This window comes from Oncorhynchus keta, chromosome 12, assembly GCF_023373465.1.
Source record: "Oncorhynchus keta strain PuntledgeMale-10-30-2019 chromosome 12, Oket_V2, whole genome shotgun sequence".
NCBI lineage: Eukaryota > Metazoa > Chordata > Actinopteri > Salmoniformes > Salmonidae > Oncorhynchus > Oncorhynchus keta.
In genome coordinates this window covers 4,871,322-4,890,422 of record NC_068432.1, presented here as the reverse complement: position 1 = coordinate 4,890,422, position 19,101 = coordinate 4,871,322, and the positions used below count along the sequence as shown (strand labels likewise).

At 48.2% G+C, this 19,101-nt stretch overlaps 1 protein-coding gene across 14 annotated transcripts in view; it reads right to left on the bottom strand.

Moving 5' to 3' along the window:
* Positions 1-19,101, bottom strand: part of LOC118390890 (rap guanine nucleotide exchange factor 6-like) — a 136,750-nt gene that overhangs the window by 13,313 nt on the left and 104,336 nt on the right. For 11 of the 14 annotated variants that reach the window (XM_052457637.1, XM_052457642.1, XM_052457641.1 and 8 more), the window contains exons 19-27: positions 17,487-17,501; positions 15,696-15,936; positions 10,060-10,168; positions 9,643-9,926; positions 7,094-7,305; positions 4,038-4,161; positions 1,923-1,946; positions 1,014-1,234; positions 110-286 (exon numbers count right to left, since the gene is read on the bottom strand). In XM_052457637.1, coding sequence (XP_052313597.1) covers positions 110-286; positions 1,014-1,234; positions 1,923-1,946; positions 4,038-4,161; positions 7,094-7,305; positions 9,643-9,926; positions 10,060-10,168; positions 15,696-15,936; positions 17,487-17,501 — 1,407 coding nt within the window. Of the gene's footprint in view, positions 1-109; positions 287-1,013; positions 1,235-1,922; positions 1,947-4,037; positions 4,162-7,093; positions 7,306-9,642; positions 9,927-10,059; positions 10,169-15,691; positions 15,937-17,486; positions 17,502-19,101 lie in introns of those variants that run through there. The other 3 variants (XM_052457649.1, XM_052457650.1, XM_052457651.1) reach the window with 3 other exon arrangements.

Genomic DNA, 19,101 nt, shown 5'->3' with positions numbered 1-19,101 from the left:
CCTGATCCCAAGGATCTTCCAACCGGGATTTCTGGAAAACCTGGGAATTTTGTGAAAGGCACCAGGTATTCTGCAACACTAGAGGAGTGTAACAGTTCCAGTGACTCACTGTGTGTGGCGTGAATGTCCTTGGCGGTGCTCTTCTTCCGTTGGGGGTAGAGGGGTACCTGGATCTGTAGCACCTGGGACACGCGGTTCTGGGCCTTCCCCCCGGGCAGCGCCGAGCGCAGCGACACAGGAGAAATGTCAGACTTGGTGGACCGTCGCTCGCTCAGGTTCTTGGACACTGCAGTCATGGAAAGAGGAAATCATTCATCTTGCACCAGGCATTGCAAGATCATTATGTTCACCGACAGTAATAACAGAAACAGCAGCGCTTATCAATGGCCTGACCAGGAGATGAGTTACTTCAGAGGGTTGGTGTGTAAATATAGTAAACACAGAGAGTGGAAAATTAAGAAGGTAGTCACACAGACAGGAAATTGAAATGCATCTTACACATTTAAAGGAAGATGAATGAAATGGGTATAATTGTATGAAAAACATTTATTTGTACACTTGACTCATTTCTAAACAACAAAGGCATAACTCCCTCCTCTCTCAATAGGGCATTGCAGAAGGTTCTTCTCAACTGTGAAACATCTGAAGCCCACTAGGTGGCAGTGTTGGGCAAGTTAAACACCCAATAAGTGTCAAATGCTCAAGTGAAAAACACACTTCATTACAAGTGCATTGAGGAAATGTTGTCCCACAGCTCTCTCCCCTGAAATGACTATTATAAAGTGTGCCTTTTGTAGGAGAGTAAAATAACCTTCAGTTCTGTGAGAGAAGAGCTCTGCGGGAGGCTGGGAGCATCAGAGTCGAGAGAATTACCCAACCCTGTCACAGCCAGTGACGGCAAGGGGATGATATAGCCTGGTAACACTTGGTGTTTCTAAGTGATTCTAGGTGACTATAAGTGTTATACGGGGTTGCATTTGGCCACCGACATTGTGGTTACGGTGTAGACTCACAGGTGCTGTAAACAGGCTCACACTGTAGAGACATAATCTGGTGTTTCTCCTCGTCCGTCTCCACCGCCAGGTTGGACAGGTACTGCTTGACCTTACGGGCCATCTGAGCGTCCTCGTACAGCTTCTTAGCGTTGAGCAGCGAGCTGCGACGCACGCGCTTCTTGTGGGCCCCGCCCTGCACGTCCAACATGTTGGAGTTGGTACTGCCCTGACTCAGAGACCTGGAGAGGGGGAGAAAAGGGGGTGTCGGATGGGAGGAGAAGTGGATGGAATGAGGGATGGAGGGAGGGAGCCAGGGTTGAGAGGAAGGCAGGGCATAATGGAAGGCGGGGTGAAGTGAAGAACGGAGGGAATAAGAGAGAGGAAGGGAGGGAGACGGGTCAGTTCTCCAGGACTCCAGTGGAGGCACTTAACAGACATGCTTAACAGACATACTACCTTGTTCAACGGTCACTGTGGCATACAGTCTGGACATTCAGAGAGAACACTTTATAACTGATGGGCAGGTCACTAAAACACCATTCTGCTGCTGACTGTAAACAGAGCACTGGAGCACAGCAGGTTATAACAACCATGCGACAAGGCCGTCTCACGCTGATGCACCATGCTTAAACGTGGGTCGATAAATTAAAAAAATAACATTCTGTTTGACGAAGACAGTCGAAAAGGGTTAGAAAATGAAAGGAATGAAAAATCAAAGTCAGGGGAAAATGGCAGGATGCACACACAACGCAAAACGGACTCAAAGAGTCAATGGTGACCTTTGGGAAAGGATGGACACAGGCGCACACTGTGAATGAAAGGGTTAGGGACTGAATGGTACATGTAGGGGGCATGCGGTTTGGGGGGACACTGGCCACGTGGGGGTGCATGGTGACTGGATGACTGGACTATTACCAGGGGACTTACCCTAAACTCTTCCACCTCTTCTTCCTGCAAGCAAGACCCAATGACATTGAAGCAACGTGGCTTACAGAGACAGTACAGTCAAGGAAGGACAGGGACACAGTGACCACATGAGGAGATTGGGGGACAGAACAAAGGGAAAACACCGGGGACTCGCCACATTCCCCACTTTAACTGTGTGTGTGTGTGAGACATTTCATGCCGAATGTAACTCTTGTGAATCCACCTTGTGTTTTGCCATTATGTCCAGTAGCAGTGAGAAGTGTGAGAGAGGGGTGTGTGTGTATACTTTCTGTTTTGAGAATGGATGTACAGTGCATTATGAAAGTATTCAGACCCCTGGAATTTTTCCACATTTTGTTACATTACAGCCTCATTCTAAAATGTATTCACTTGTTTTTTCCCCCCATCAATCTACACACAATACCCCATAATGACAATGGGATAACAGATTTTTATACATTTTTTCACATTGATGAAAATATAAAGAACAAATATCTTATTTACAAGAAGGATTCAGACCCTTTGCTATGAGACTCGAAATTGAGCTCAGGTGCATCCTGTTTCCATTGATCATCCTTGAGATGTTGCTACATCTTGATTGGAGTCCACCTGTGGTAAATTCAAATTGATTGGACATGATTTGAAAAGGCACACACCTGTCTATATAAAAGTGCCACAGTTGACAGTGCAAACCAAGCCACGAGGTCGAATTAATTGTCCGTAGAGCTCAGAGACAGGATTGTGTCCAGGTGCAGATTTGGGGAAGGGTACCAAAATATTTCTGCAGCATTTATGAGTAATCGGGGGGAGAAGGGCATTGGTCAGGGAGGTAACCAAGAACCCGATGGTCGCTCTGACAGCGCTCCAGAGTTCCTCTGCAGAGATGGGAGAACCTTCCAGAAGGACAACCATCTCTGCAGCACTCCACCAATCAGGCCTTTATGTTTGTGGCCAGACGGAAGCCACTCCTCAGTTAAAGACACCTAAAGGACAAAGACCATGAGAAACAAGATTCTCTGGTCTGATGAAACCTAGATTGAACTCTTTGGCCTGAATGCCAAGCGTCACCTGGCACTATCCCTATGGTGAAGCATGATGGTGGCAGCATCATGCCCGAGGAGATGTTTTTCAGGGGCAGGGACTGGGAGACTAGTCAGGATCGAGGGAAAGATGAACGGAGCAAAGTACAGAGATATCCTTGATGAAAACCTGCTCCAGAGCGCTCAGGTCTTCAGACTGGGGCGAAGGTTCACCTTCCAACAGGACAACGACCCCAAGCACACAGCCAAAACAACACAGGAGTGGCTTTGGGACAAATTTCTGAATGTCCTTGAGTGGCCCAACCAGAGCCTGGACTTGAACCCGATAAAATAAGCTCTGGAGAGACCTGAAAATAGCTGTGCAGTGACACTCCCCATCCAACCTGACAGCGCTTGAGAAGCTCTGCAGAGAAGAATGGGAGAAACTCCCCAAATACAGGTATGCCAAGCTTGTAGCATCATTCCCAAGGAGACTCAAGGCTGTAATCGCTGTCAAAGGTGCTTTAACAAAGTCCTGAGTAAAGGGTCTGAATACTTGTGTAAATGTGATATTTCCTTTTAATTTTTTTTTATATATACACTTGCAAACATTTCTAAAAACCTGTTTTGTCTTTGTCATTACAGGGTATTGGGTGTAGATTGATGAGGATTTTGTGTTTTGTTTTTAATCCATTTTAGAATAAGGCTGTAACGTAACAAATTGTGGGTAAATGCCAGGGGGTCTTGAATGCTTTCCGAATGCACTTTATAGTGGGAAACTGGTGCTGCTTGGTGTGGAGGGAGCCTGAAGGGGGCAGGCATGCACTGTCTGTGACAGGCTGGACTGTAGGACACACTGGATAGTACAGGGGGCGGAGAGTAGGCAGATGACACCTCTACCCCCTGATACCTTATCAGCTATCATTTCATTCCCCTCATGGTTAAGGGTAGGATTGGGAGAGGTTGAGAGGATTGAGAGTGCTGATCTAGGATCAGGTCCCCCAAGTCCATGTAATCTTATTCAATATGATCTAAAAAGGCTCGACTAGATCTGTGTTTGAGGGCAGTAAATGTAGCCAGGGGAGCGAGCACCCACCTCTGTCGGAACATAAGAGCTGGGTCCATGTTGGCTGAGGTCATACGGACAACGTGACGGATCTCCTTGGCGATCATCCTCAGCTTCTCAAAGTTCACCAGACCGTCTACTTTAGAGTCATTACCTGCGGCGAAAAACAGTCATGTGAGCTTTTCTTCAACTTCATTAAATGTGCAATCTAGGTTTTCATAAAAACAACAAAGCGGGGGTTGACCATCACTTATTTCGGTAAATATCTGAGGGATGGGGCTGGAGATTTAACACTCAAACACTAATGATTGGTTCCCTCCTTCAGCCTGTTTAATTGGGTTACATTTAAGAGCCACTTAATGTGTAGCTGTTCATGTGTTCTCACAGCTTTTCGCATTAGATGGGAGTGATTGATTTACTTCTCACATTATCATGCATCATCTACACCTCTGCTAACACCGTGTGATAACAATGGGTTCCCTGGCCTGTGCAACACATCTCACTGTGAGGAGATAACGGCAAACACACGCTAATGGGGAAATCACAATACACGTCATTAACGTCTTCCATCTGTCATCCCAATCACCAAACGATCCATTTCCTGTTTTAGTACTACACCATTTTTGGACTTTTTTCAACTTTGCATAATACCGTGGTTGTTCTAACTTGGTCTCATGCGGGATGCCGAAGCAGAAAGGGAAGCAGAAGTAAAAACCCCCTGAGCAAAGCTTGAGAGTGACCTCGGTTTCAGCTGAGCCAGGGGGAAGTGGAAAACCAAGGCCCATATGGAAACCGCCCGGAAACAACATGTCAATGATCCCAATATGGTATGAAAGCTTTTTCCATCTTAAACAGCAAGTCTGTGAAATGCTAATGTAGCTAATGGACAGAAGATTAGTCCTTTGTCTAATGAGTGCCTGAGTTAGGCATGATTCACTTTATATATGCCAATACAGTACATGCCAATAAGAGTATACTGGCGGAAGGTGCAACAGTCTAGATGTAAAAACACTGGACTTTAACTAGCTAAGAACTCAACATGAAAAGTTAACATGATGAGGTTTCAGTCAAAACAATGACCTTAAATTCTTTGGGACTGAAGGGCAGTATTGAGTAGCTTGGATGAATAAGGTGCCCAGAATAAACTGCCTGCTACTCAGGCCCAGTTGCTAATATATGCATATTATTAGTATATTTGGATAGAAAACACTCTGAAGTTTCTAAAAACTGTTTGAATGATGTCTGTGAGTATAACAGAACTCATATGGCAGGCAAAAACCTGAGAAAAAAATCCAACCAGGAAGTGGGAAATCTGAAGTTTGTAGTTTTTCAACTCCTTGCTTATCGAATATAGTGTCTATGGGGTCATATTGCACTTCCCAAGGCTTCGACTAGATGTCAACAGTCTTTAGAACCTTGTTTGATGCTTCTACTGTGAAGGAGGGGGGATTAGGAGCTGAATGAGTCAGAGGTCTGCCAGAGTGCCATGAGCTGACCATGCGCGTTCACGTGAGAATTAGCTTGCGTTCCATTGCTTTTCTACAGACAAAGGAATTCTCCGGTTGAAACATTATTGAAGATTTATGATAAAAACATCCTAAAGATTGATTCTATACATCGTTAGACATGTTTCTACGAACTGTAATGGAACTTTTTGACTGTCTGCTCGTGCCTCATGAATTTGGATTACAGGGCTAATTGCGCAAACAAAAAGGAGGTATTTGGACATAAATGATGGACTTTATCGAACAAATCAAAAACTATTGTGGAACTGGGATTCGTGGGAGTGCATTCTGATGAAGATCATCAAAGGTAAGTAAATATTTATAATGCTATTTCTGACTTTGTTGACTCCACAACATGGCGGATATCTGTATGGCTTGTTTTGTTGTCTGAGAGCCGTACTCAAATTATTGCATGGTGTGCTTTTTCAGTAAAGCTTTTTTGAAATTTGACACAGCGGTTGCATTAACGAGAAGTCGATCTAAAATTCCATGCATAACACTTCTTTTAGCAATGTTTATTATGAGTATTTCTGTAAATTGATGTGGTTCTCTGCAAAATCATCGGATGTTTTGGAACTACTGAACGTAACGCGTCAATGTAAACAGATTTTTTGATATAAATAAGAACTTTATCGAATAAAACATACATGTATTTTGTAACATGAAGTCCTATGAGTGTCATCTGATGAAGATCATCAAAGGTTAGTGATTAATTTTATCTCTATTTCTGCTTTTTGTGGCTCCTCTCTTTGGCTGGAAAAATGGCTGTGTTTTTCTGTGACTAGGTACTGACCTAACATAATCGGCAGGGGGCGGCAGGGTAGCCTAGTGGTTAGAGTGTTGGACTAGTAACCGAAAGGTTGCAAGTTCATATCCCCGAGCTGACAAGGTCGTTCTGTTGTTCTGCCCCTGAACAGGCAGTTAACCCACTGTTCCTAGGCCGTCATTGAAAATAAGAATTTGTTCTTAACTGTCTTGCCTAGTTAAATAAAGGTAAAAAAATTGTTTTAAAAATCGTTTGGTGTGCTTTCGTCGTAAAGCCTTTTGAAATCGGACACTGTGGCTGGAGTTTATCTTTAAAATGGTGTGAAATACTTGTATGTTTGAGGAATTTTAATTATGGGATTTCTGTTGTTTTGAAATTGGCGCCCTGCACTTTCACTGGCTGTTGTTGAGGTGGGACGCTACCGTCTCGAATATCAAATAGCAAATAGCAAATTATATTGTATAACATCTTAATCCGACAAGTGTGTATAAATAAAGTTTAGATAAACAGGTAACACTTTTTTGGGATAATCCCGAGCAGATGGTTTATAGATGTTCAGTCGATGTCCAATAACTGTCAACAACATTTCTACTATCTACTAACCCCTATCCTAACCCTAATGTTGACCTGATTACCCTTTTTCTAACCTTAGCAAGCAGTTGCTTCTCAACAGATGGTTTGTTGATAGTATGACCATCTGTAGAGCATCTTTATGGGACTATCCAAGTAAAGAGTGACCAATAAGTTAATCCGATATGGTTTCCACTGGACAAGATTAAGGTATTTTAGGCAGGCACTGAGAAAGGCATCCATACCTTCATGTAGGAACGTGAGGTCCTTCTTGACGACGGGGAACAGGGGGATAATGGGTGGCTGCATGCTCTGGCTGCTCAGGACGTTGCGGTACTTGGCCATGTTCCTGGACGGGTCGAAGATGTCCTGCAGGTCGCGGAACAGCTTGTCGTACTTACTGGGCAGCTTCTCCCACGATGACCTGAGACGAGCTATCGGAGCCAGATTTAGGCCACTGTCGGGCAGGAGACAAGGAGGAGAGGTCAGGGGTTAGGGTTCAGACCACTGTCGAGGAAAAGACTAGGAGGAGAGGTGAGGGTTTGGGGTTCAGACCACTGTAGAGGAAGAGACAAGGAGGAGAGGTCAGCGGTTAGGGTTCGGACCACTGTTGGGAAGAAGACAAGGAAGAGAGTTCAGGGGTTAGGATTCAGACCACAGCTATAGAGGAGAGATGGTAAGGTAGGTAAGCCTTGTCCAAGCTAGAATGGCCTATAGGGCAACAACAGCCCATCTCCTGTATCTGCAGTGTGGGCGCGAGGCCGCTTGATGTACACCCTGGACAGGACACTTGAGAGATTGGTTAGGGCTCAAAACTCTCCTTCAGTGGCTTTCCAGTGGTTTTCTGCCCTGGTCTACTTTCCTTCATCCACACTTAGCTAAATAAAGTGGACAAGTGAGAGGCAGCCCACAGTTAGACCTCATCCTCATACCCTCTCAGTCTTTTCATATCAACGCAGATGAAAGAGAGGAAGCAAGGAAAGGAAACAACATGAGAGTATAGAGACACCCAGAGGCTAGGAAAAGGTGAGTCCGCTCTGAACTGAACGGGAGAGGAGTGGGGAAGCAGGGCTAGCTGGCCAGATGACCACTCCACTGCCCAGACCAGCCTAGACACAACATGCACACAGTACAGAGACACACTTCAGGGAATACAGAAGTGAAAGCTGAAAGCAATGTGTACCACTTAGGGGATGATGCACATTATCACAATTGAGGATTACTCTCTTTCTTGAATGTACACCCATTCACTCACTAGGGTTGGGCGGTATGCAGATTTCCATACCGTTCCTGTACCATACTGGTGTATAAAGCTGTATTGCTTACATTTCTGCCGTACCTTACCTCATTGTTAACCTATAGATGTATAGGATACTGGACCCGGGCTCAGGGACGGCCAACTCTGGAGATCTGTTCCATCTCTACTGAGATGGGTCGATCTGCTTTTAGTTTGAGTTTTTTCGCCTTAAGTGTGGAATGATCTACAACGCACTTTAAAATTGGAGGGAAAAAAAGGTTCAATAAAAAACTACCGGCAGTGCACACAAGGGGCACTATTTCTTTCCAAATATATATATATATATATATATATATATATATATATATATATTTATTTTTTTAAGCACAAGACAACTTCAGGCAGCAGGGATCTTGATCCAGGGGGGGATTGATTGTCTCTGCTGAAACCATGAAGCTTGGTCTTGCAAGCTAGCCACTTAGCTAGCAAGTTAGCAAACTAAATCCATAGCTTGACCACTGAGCTGGAGATAACCATCTCAGGTGTGCCAAATATATGAACTTATAGTTAGTTATAAAGCAGGGGCGTACCACTCCCCCTGCATTTTGTTTTCATAATATACAATTCATTTTTACAGTATTGAAAATCATACCGTCTGTATTTCAAAATAACCCGGTATACATAGTATACTGCCTAAGCCTATGACTCATTCACTCACAACAAAACACGCCATCCAAAAACGATGCATCTTCAGTGTTTGTTTTCCCATTTCCTCAATGAGGTCCTGTGGCTTTGTGACCTCAGAGCAGATTCATTTAGAGAGCAGCAAATTATGACGGGTGTTTCCTCTTTCCTCTCCTCTCCTCTCCTCCCCCCCAACCCCCTCCTCTCCCTCTCCCGCTCCTGACAGACCTGGCAGCACTGCTCTAGAATTACCCTCATTGTTCTCTGCTCTGAAGTGGAGTCTCCAGCCAGCCAGCCAAGTCCATCAGCCAGCCAAGTCCATCAGCCAGCAGGGGAACTGACTGATCTGACTGCTCTAAAGAGGGCTTGAGGCAGAGGGCCTCGTTACACATTGGATGACACAGACAGTAGGGAACGCACACGACACAAGATGCATACAGACATGCACACATGCAGGGTCAGGCAAATACGCACGCGCTCCGGCAGCCAGGCCGTTCCATGGCTGAGTGAGGAGACCACAACGAGCCTAACCATACTCCCATTGTCAGAAAGCTCTCAGAGGACATCCTCTGCCACACACACACACACACACACACACACACACTACAGTTCCCTGAAGATTCATGTCAAAGTAATAGCACAACGGACAACAGAAGCGCAATGTAGCCAAACCATAGAAGGAGAGTTAACAACATAACAAAGCAGAAATGTAATAACTGTTTTGGGACTCAATTTGGACAGGCAATAAGTCAGATATAGGATTGCGGGGCACGCAGATGCAATGAACTGCTTAGAATGGGAACAGATAGAGAACAGAACAGGGAGTGTTGCCTTGGGAGGGAGGGACTGGTCTCCAGCCCCCAACTAACTCACCTGATGATGGCGAACATGGAGTTGAAGTTCTTGCACTCTCGACAGTTCAGAGCAATCTTGATGAAGTGTTTGATGGTCTTCATCCTTTTCATGGCGTTGGGCTCCCTCAGGATCTCCGTGGCGACCCAGAAGGTCTCCTGGTTGATGACCTCCTCAAACTGCTTGAGGCGCGTCTGCTGGACTCCCCCCGAGGAGTCCAGTAGCTTGAAAAGGTCGTCCACGTACTCGGTGGACTCGATGTTACGGAACAGCTCAAAGTCCCTCATGGAGAGCTGGGCGGCCACCTGCAGAACAGCACGACGACTTTATTAAACGAAACGGGGAACATGTCCGCTGCTGTACGGTCTTCAACCCCTCTGTTAAACACACAGAAATACACAACACACACACACACGTAAATACACCAGACACACACACCTCCACCGTGCTGAGCTGGAGCAGGGTGATGTGACTCTCCTTCAGCAGCTCCTGGGCGTCATCGTCTGAACACAACGTCTCTGTCTCCATGTTGTTCTTCAGGTAGTACCTGGGGACAGGGAGGGGGTGGGGGAGGACACACACACAGTAATAATAAAGGTTAATACCGGGAAAACCATGTGTTGATTACAAAGCAGACATCACATCAAGACAACTTCTAGAAACGATACGGGACCTTTATTTATTCACGGCAAATGAGTTATTATGAGCCCTGTATGATGATTGGCTGAAAGCCGTGGGATATCACGGAATGACAGAAAATGACTAACTACGTTGGTAACCAGTTTATAATAGCAATAAGGCACCTCGGGGGGGTTTGTGGTATATGGCCAATATACCACGGCTAAGGGCTGTTCGTAGGGACGACGCAACGTAGAGTGGTACGTTGGTCAAACACCACAAACCCCAGAGGTATCTTATGGCTTAGTTATAAAATGCATCATTATCATTAGAAAATATATAACCACATGAATAAACGTGCCGCCGTTATTGTCTGTATTGTCTGTATACTATGTCAACTCCCTGGTCGACACCACCAGGGCAGCAGCAGTATTAAGATGTGTTGTGGCGGGGGAGCGAGAGCAAGAGAGAGAGAGCGAGAGGCCCTGACAGTGGTGATCCATTACAGCCATACATTTTCCCATGGGTGGGTGAGAGAGAGAGAGACACATCTCCCCGATGCCCTTTTCTGGGAGAGCGTCCAAAAGCAGCACATTGGACTAGCGCTTCTTAATGGAGCCAAAATATGTCTACAGCTAAACCTAGAATGCAACGCAGCGGCCAGCAATACATTTACAGTGTGCCACTTTTCATGGGCAACGTCCGGGCGCCCGTTATCGTACTTGATGTGTACTTAAAATGCCCTGGCCAACCCTGCCAACTCAAGGCATCAGGGATGGGGATCTGAATAAGAGATGGGTACAGTAGAGGGGGCTAGGTCTCTGCTGCTTGGCCACCTGGAAGGAGGCCTGCTGCTGCTTCTAGCCATCTGGGACTGACTGGAGGGCCACTGGGGCTGATGCTGGAGCTGGTTGGGGAGACTCCCCTGGCTAGATGAGTGTTTGGGCTTGTCAGGAGTGAGGACTGGAGGGTTTCTGCTGGCTAAGATTGTGTATCACACAAGTCAGATCGAGGGTCAGTTACTCAATGCATAGAGAAGTCCCAACAGGTCGACCAGGCACAGCTCTATTTTCATGGATAAGGGGGGCAACAAAGAGAGGGATGTTGGAAAGAGGGACATGTATAATACAACACACAACAGATGTTGAATGTAAAACGGTGGGCTCCCGAGCAGCGCAGCAGTCTAAGGCACTGCATCTCAGTGCTAGAGACGTCACTACAGACCCTGGTTTGATCCTGGGCTGTAACACGACCGGCCGTGATCGGACGTCCCATAGGCCCAGCGCCGTCCGGGTTAGGGGAGGGTTTGGCCGGGGTACGCCGTCATTATAAAATAACAATTTGTTCTTAACTGACATGCCAAGTTAAACGTTATATACACTGCTCAAAAAAATAAAGGGAACACTAAAAGAACATCCTAGATCTGAATGAATGAAATATTCTTATTAAATACTTTTTCTTTACCATACTTGAATGTGCTGACAAAATCACATAAATTATCAATGGAAATCAAATTTATCAACCCACGGAGGTCTGGATTTGGAGTCACACTCAAAATTAAAGTGGAAAACCACACTACAGGCTGATCCAACTTTGATGTAATGTTCTTAAAACAAGTCAAAATGAGGCTCAGTAGTGTGTGTGGCCTCCATGTGCCTGTATGACCTCCCTACATCGCCTGGGCATGCTCCTGATGAGGTGGCGGATGGTCTCTTGAGGGATCTCCTCCCAGACCTGGACTAAAGCATCCGCCAACTCCTGGACAGTCTGTGGTGCAACGTGGTGTTGATGGATGGAGCGAGAAATGATGTCCCAGATGTGCTCAATTGGATTCAGGTCTGGGGAATGGGCGGGCCAGTCCATAGCATCAATGCCTTCCTCTTGCAGGAAATGCTGACACACTCCAGCTACATGAGGTCTAGCATAGTCTTGCATTAGGAGGAACCCAGGGCCAACCGCACCAGCATATGGTCTCACAAGGGGTCTGAGGATCTCATCTCGGTGCCCAATGGCAGTCAGGCTACCTCTGGCGAGCACATGGAGGGCTGTGCGCAGGGCTCTGGTAGTGCTCCTCCTGCTCCTCCTTGCACAAAGGCGGAGGTAGCGGTCCTGCTGCTGGGTTGTTGCCCTCCTACGGCCTCCTCCACGTCTCCTGATGTACTGGCCTGTCTCCTGGTAGCGTCTCCATGCTCTGGACACTACGCTGACAGACACAGCAAACCTTCTTGCCACAGCTCGCATTGATGTGCCATCCTGGATGAGCTGCACTACCTGAGCCACTTGTGTAGGTTGTAGACTCTGTCTCATGCTACCACTAGAGTGAAAGCACCGCCAGCATTCAAAAGTGACCAAAACATCAGCCAGGAAGCATAGGAACTGAGAAGTGGTCTGTGGTTATCACCTGCAGAACCACTCCTTTATTGGGGGTGTCTTGCTAATTGCCTATAATTTCCACCTGTTGTCTATTCCATTTGTACAACATCATGTGAAATTTATTGTTGATCGGTGTTGCTAACTAAGTGGACAGTTTGATTTCACAGAAGTGTGATTGACTTGGAGTTACATTGTGTTGTTTAAGTGTTCCCTTTATTTTTTTGAGCAGTGTACTATATATATATATATATTCCTGATATTTAATCCTAGTAAAAATTCCCTATTTTAGGTCAGTTAGGATCACCACTTTATTTTAAGAATGTGAAAAGTCAGAATAATAGTAGAGAGAATGATTTATTTCAGCTTTTATTTCTTTCATTACATTCCCAGTGGGTCAGAAGTTTACATACACTCAATTAGTACTTTGGTGGCATTGCCTTTAAATTGTTTAACTTGGGTCAAACGTTTTGGATTGCCTTCCAAAAGCTACCCACAATAAGTAGGGTGAATTTTGGCCCATTCCTCCTGACAGAGCTGGAGTAACTGAGTCAGGTTTGTAGGCCACCTTGCTCGCACACGCCTTTTCAGTTCTGCTCACGGTTTTGGAGCAGTGGCTTCTTCCTTGCTGAGCGGCCTTTCAAGTTATGTCAATATTGGACTCGTTTTACTGTGAATATAGATACTTTAGTACCTGTTTCCTCCAGCATCTTCACAAGGTCCTTTGCTGCTGTTTCGCACCAAAGTACATTCATCTCTAGGAGACAGAACGCGTCTCCTTCCTGAGCGGTATGGCGGCTGTGTCATGGTGTTTATACTTGCGTACTATTGTTTGTACAGATGAACGTGGTACCTTCAGAAGTTTGGAAATTGCTCCCAAGGATGAACCAGCCTTGTGAAGTTCTACAAATTTCATTCTGAGGTCTTGGCTGATTTCTTTTGATTTCCCCATGATGTCAAGCAAAGAGGCACTGAGTTTGAAGGTAGGCCTTGAAATACATCCACAGGTCCACCTACATGTGACTCAAATTATGTAAATTAGCCCATCCAAAGCTTCTAAAGCCATTACATCATTTTCTGGAATATTTCAAGCTGTTTAAAGGCACAGTCAACTTAGTGTATGCAAACTTCTGACCCACTGGAATTGTGATACAGATTATTGTATGTAAATAATTGTTGGAAAAATTACTCCAACCTAAGTGTATGTAAACTTCCGACTTCAACTGTATATATTGTTTGTTTTTTATATACTGTTGTCTACACAAGCAACAGTATATACTAGACGAGAATATTTTTCGACTTCCATTGTCTAGCCTAGGCTGCTCTATTTTGGCCGCTGCCCGGCGCCAAGGGGCTGTCTATTACCCATAAGGCACCAGGGCTCTGTGTGCTGCCGCTGGCTGTGTATGTATGAATTATTCCAGGCGTGCAGTCAGTCTGCAGAGAGAGGCACAGATACAGTGACAGAGGATCAAATATTCATGTTAACCTAGTTGGGATGAGTCTGATGTGTGACGAGAGGAGCAGGGGCAGAGAGAGAGAGCGGCGGCAGAGAGGGAGAGCGGCGGCAGAGAGGGAGAGCGGCGGCAGAGAGAGAGAGCGGCGGCAGAGAGGGAGAGCGGCGGCAGAGAGAGAGAGCGGCGGCAGAGAGAGAGAGCGGCAGAGAGAGAGAGCGGCGGCAGAGAGAGAGAGCGGCAGGAGAGAGAGCGGCGGCAGAGAGAGAGAGCGGCGGCAGAGAGAGAGCGGCAGCAGAGAGGAGAGCGGCGGCAGAGAGAGAGAGCGGCGGCAGAGAGGGAGAGCGGCAGAGAGGGAGAGCGGCGGCAGAGAGGGAGAGCGGCGGAGAGAGGGAGAGCGGCGGCAGAGAGGGAGAGCGGCGGCAGAGAGAGAGCGGCGGCAGAGAGAGAGCGGCGGCAGAGAGAGAGCGGCAGAGAGAGAGAGCGGCAGAGAGAGAGCGGCGGCAGAGAGAGAGCGGCGGCAGAGAGAGAGCGGCAGAGAGAGAGCGGCGGCAGAGAGGGAGCGGCGGCAGAGAGGAGAGCAGCGGCAGAGAGGGGAGAGCGGCGGCAGAGAGGGAGAGCGGCGGCAGAGAGGGAGCGGCGGCAGAGAGAGAGCGGCGGCAGAGAGGGAGAGCGGCGGCAGAGAGAGAGGCGGCAGAGAGAGAACGGCGGCAGAGAGGGAGAGCGGCGGCAGAGAGAGAGAGCGGCGGCAGAGAGGGAGAGCGGCGGCAGAGAGAGAGCGGCGGCAGAGAGAGAGCGGCGGCAGAGAGGAGAGCGGCGGCAGAGAGAGAGGCGGCAGGCAGAGAGGGAGAGCGGCGGCAGAGAGGGAGAGCGGCAGAGAGGGAGAGCGGCGGCAGAGAGGGAGAGCGGCGGCAGAGAGGGAGAGCGGCGGCAGAGAGGGAGAGCGGCGGCAGAGAGAGAGCGGCGGCAGAGAGAGAGCGGCGGCAGAGAGAGAACGGCGGCAGAGGAGAGCGGCGGCAGAGAGAGCGGCAGAGCAGAGAGGGAGAGCGGCGGCAGAGAGAGCGGCGGCAGAGAGCGGCGGCAGAGAGGAGAGCGGCGGCAGAGAGAGAGCGGCGGCAGAGAGGGAGAGCGGCGGCAGAGAGGGGAGAGCGGCGGCAGAGAGGAGAGCGCGGCAGAGAGGGGAGAGCGGCGGCAGAGAGGGAGAGCGGCGGCAGAGAGGGAGAGCGGCGGCAGAGAGGGAGAGCAGCGGCGGCAGAGAGGGAGAGCGGCGGCAGAGAGGGAGAGCGGCGGCAGAGAGGGAGAGCGGCGGCAGAGAGGGAGAGCGGCGGCAGAGAGGGAGAGCGGCGGCAGAGAGGGAGAGCGGCGGCAGAGAGGGAGAGCGGCAGCAGAGAGGGCAGACATTTTAACTGACGAGGGCATTTCTGGGGAGGAAGGAGGAGTCCCTCCATCTCATTACAATCTAACTCATTTTCAGACCTGAGGGGAACCAACTGGGAAGAGGTTTCACCAAACAACTGATAGAGGGTCAGATCATATTATCTCATTGTGTATCCCTTTAAGGTTAAAAGATATGATTGGGGTGGGGTAATCTGATCCCAGACCTGTATTTAAGACCACAGTCCAGTGTCTTACCTGCCGTTGAGCTGTATGCGGTCAGCCAGCTTGGAGAGCTGGTCAGGTAGCCTGCGTTGTTTGATGACGCCCTCGGGGCTGACCGACACTTCACAGAGGGAGTAGTTCTCCGGGGCCGCGCTCAGGCCAAACTCGTTGACCACGTGACTGACCACGTCCTTCGCCGTGGTGTCCTTGCTGATGATGATGTAACAGCTCTGCTGGTCGGCCTTGAACACCCGGATCACCTGGTCTGGAATGTCTGATGAGTGGAGGAGAAGAACAGCTTCGAAGACTTAGGATGGACGGAATACCAGAATGCGTCCCAAATGGCACCCTATTCCCTACAGAGTGCACTACTTTTTTGACCAGGACCCAAAGAGCTCTGGTCAAAAAGTAGTGCACTATATAGGAAACATCTCTTTCATACAGAAGCGTAAATGTAGTGACCCAAAATAAGTTTCCGGCAACAAAAAAAAGTTTACAATTGCCATGGTAACCCAAAAGTTAAAAATAAGGAAGCAAACTGCCCTCGTGGCTAAGGGATACGCACGTGAGCTGCATTTCCCAATATGCCAAAGGGAACAAGCACTTCATACTTTCTCTGCTTGCACATGAAAGTGCTTGTGGTCCATTACACACACATCAGCAGGGTAAAACAATGAGACATGAATAGCGGAGGACGATAAGCGGTATGGGTGGAGGGAAGAGCGTGGATAACATTGGAGGGAGTGAGGACAAGTGGGGATCGCGTGCCTGGGAGCAGTCATGCAGGGAGCCGAATGACTTCAAGAGGAAAACGTAAATAAAAAAAGGGGGAATGGGCTTGGCTGAGAGATGACCGTATCGAACACGGCACAGCTCCCTCCGTGTTTTCCAGGGAGTAGAGTGAAGCATGCTCAACGGACTGTGAGGCACAGCCATTATGGAAGCTATGTGCTCCTTTCTGGCCTCATATCTCACTATGGCTGAGCCCATAACTGGAAACCCCATTCATTATTCCCATTACAGCAGCAAGATCGGAAGAAACAAATCACCAAGCCACACCAATAACACTGCAGATGAGTCTAAATACAGTGCAGTGGTTAAGCCATAATCAACCATTTCAAACTACTTAAACTAAATGTGGGGGCGATTTGTGCCGAGGTTCTAGAGCAATCATATACCCTCCAATCATATCTAATAATTCTCTTTTCACCTCCTTGACAGGACTAATACCGCCCTAAACGAATGAGAACGATTAACAAACCAAATTATTTATTGTAACGTGAGAAAGATGGCCTCCACACAGGAAAAGCCCATTCCACCCCCCCCAAACACCCTGCCTGCTAAGCCTTTTTCCTGTTCCCTCTGTCGCAGAACCACTAGATATAAATCCCACCTAAAGCAACATTAGCAGACAGGGGCAGCGCAACAGGGCTGGGAGGAAAGCACAGGGCCAGACACGGCATGGCATTTTAACACGAAGCTCCTTCAACATAAAAATAGTCAAACACATTCAGCCATCACGAAGGATGGGTCCCAATGAGTTGCACTACATTTGACCAGGTCCCATAGGGCTCTTTTCAAATGTAGCGCACTATGTAAGGGAACAGTGTGCTATTTGGAACGAGGCCCAAGACCTCCACGCAGAGCCCAACTTAGACTGGGGTCCATGACGTGTGACACACAGAGACGGAACTCAAAAGCTCATGAAGGAAGAGGGGAAAAAATGACGGGAGGGGAAACTTGGAAGCATAAACTGAATGTTGCCAAAACGAACACAGACCCGGTCTTCCACTGAGACTGGGAAGAGAGCACGTAGATACTTACAGTAGAAGCCCACGGCTGGGGAAGCAGACAGAGGAGGAGAGAGAGAGAGAGAGAGAGACAGAGAGGGAGGGAGTGAACAGTGGTTGGAAACATAGAAGAGAAAGAGAGGACTTTGAACGACAGCTATCCCGTTGTGGGAGGACGGAGAACGTCAGCTATCCCGTTGTGGGAGGACAGAGAACGTCAGCTATCCCGTTGTGGGAGGACAGAGAACGTCAGCTATCCCGTTGTGGGAGGACGGAGAACGTCAGCTATCCCGTTGTGGGAGGACGGAGAACGTCAGCTATCCCGTTGTGGGAGGACGGAGAACGTCAGCTATCCCGTTGTGGGAGGACGGAGAACGTCAGCTATCCCGTTGTGGGAGGACGGAGAACGTCAGCTATCCCGTTGTGGGAGGACGGAGAACGTCAGCTATCCCGTTGTGGGAGGACGGAGAACGTCAGCGGGGCAGAGGGACTTTCACTAAAGCATCTGTTTATAATCAGATCAGTGTACTGGAGAGAGGGAAGGCACAGTGTGTGTCGGACAGAGAGCTGGGATCTGAGTCTGCCGCAGTCACACACACACGCCTTCTTACACCCAAATCAAAGGCCTAGAAGAATAACACCATACTTAACTCCAAACTCCAGTTTCTCTGATCCCCCCTCTTAATCTAATTTGAGGCCAGGCTTTGTGAGGGATTACTCCCCACACTGAGAGGGCCGCTTTGAAATGAGTGGATAGGGGAGGGGGGTCTGCACTTGTCGATGAACATCCCCCCTACCTACCCGTCAGTCACAGTGAAAGAGCCAGAGCACAGTCGGTGGAGAAGAGAAATGGCACTAATAGAAGATGATTCATCTCCTATCTCAGTGGGCTTGGCGGGTGGGGGGTGCGGGGGCAGTCCTCTACAGGCCTGTGTGATGTATTGGGGCTGCAGACTGGACCCTCTGACTGCGGGGCTGCGCTGAATGACAAACGATTGGGGAGGATAAATCAAAAGCATATTCCCCCCTCCACTCTCCTCGGGGAGGCCGCTTAGTTGTTTAAAAAATGATGGGCTCTGAAATCTGTCAGCGTTTAATCCCTTCCATAAGGCTCTAATTCGGTTTCATGTCCGAGCTCTTGAAATGGAAATGCTTGAGACACAGAGGAGTAACAGAACACCGGCGTGCGTGCGTGCGTGCGTGCGTGTGTATGTATGTGTGTGTGTGTGTGTGTGTGTGTGTGTGTATATGTGTGTGGCGTGCTCATAATGATCAATTCTGTGATTAACCCGAGGGCCTGCGGGGCAGAGCAGTGTGAGGAGTTTCTCCAAGCAGGAAGTGCTTTCACTCTCTGGGAGAAGTGTTCCTCTCTGAGTAATTACTGCAGTTTCCCCACCGCACAGCGCCACTGTTACGCCTATTGCTGACATAACAAGGTCAGAAGAGGCCCCCCGCTTGAAGAACGAACAAGTTAAACACTTGTGTAAAGTGCGCCCATCTTCAGTTGGTAATTGTCTCAGTGGAGTAGTGAGCAGTCTTCACTACCCAAGCAGTGATCGCCATGTGGTGAGCATGAGAGTGAATGGGCAGGTGTTGGCCAAGGGGCAGTGAGTGCTTCTGCCTCTGTTTTTATCTCACCCTTATTTAAC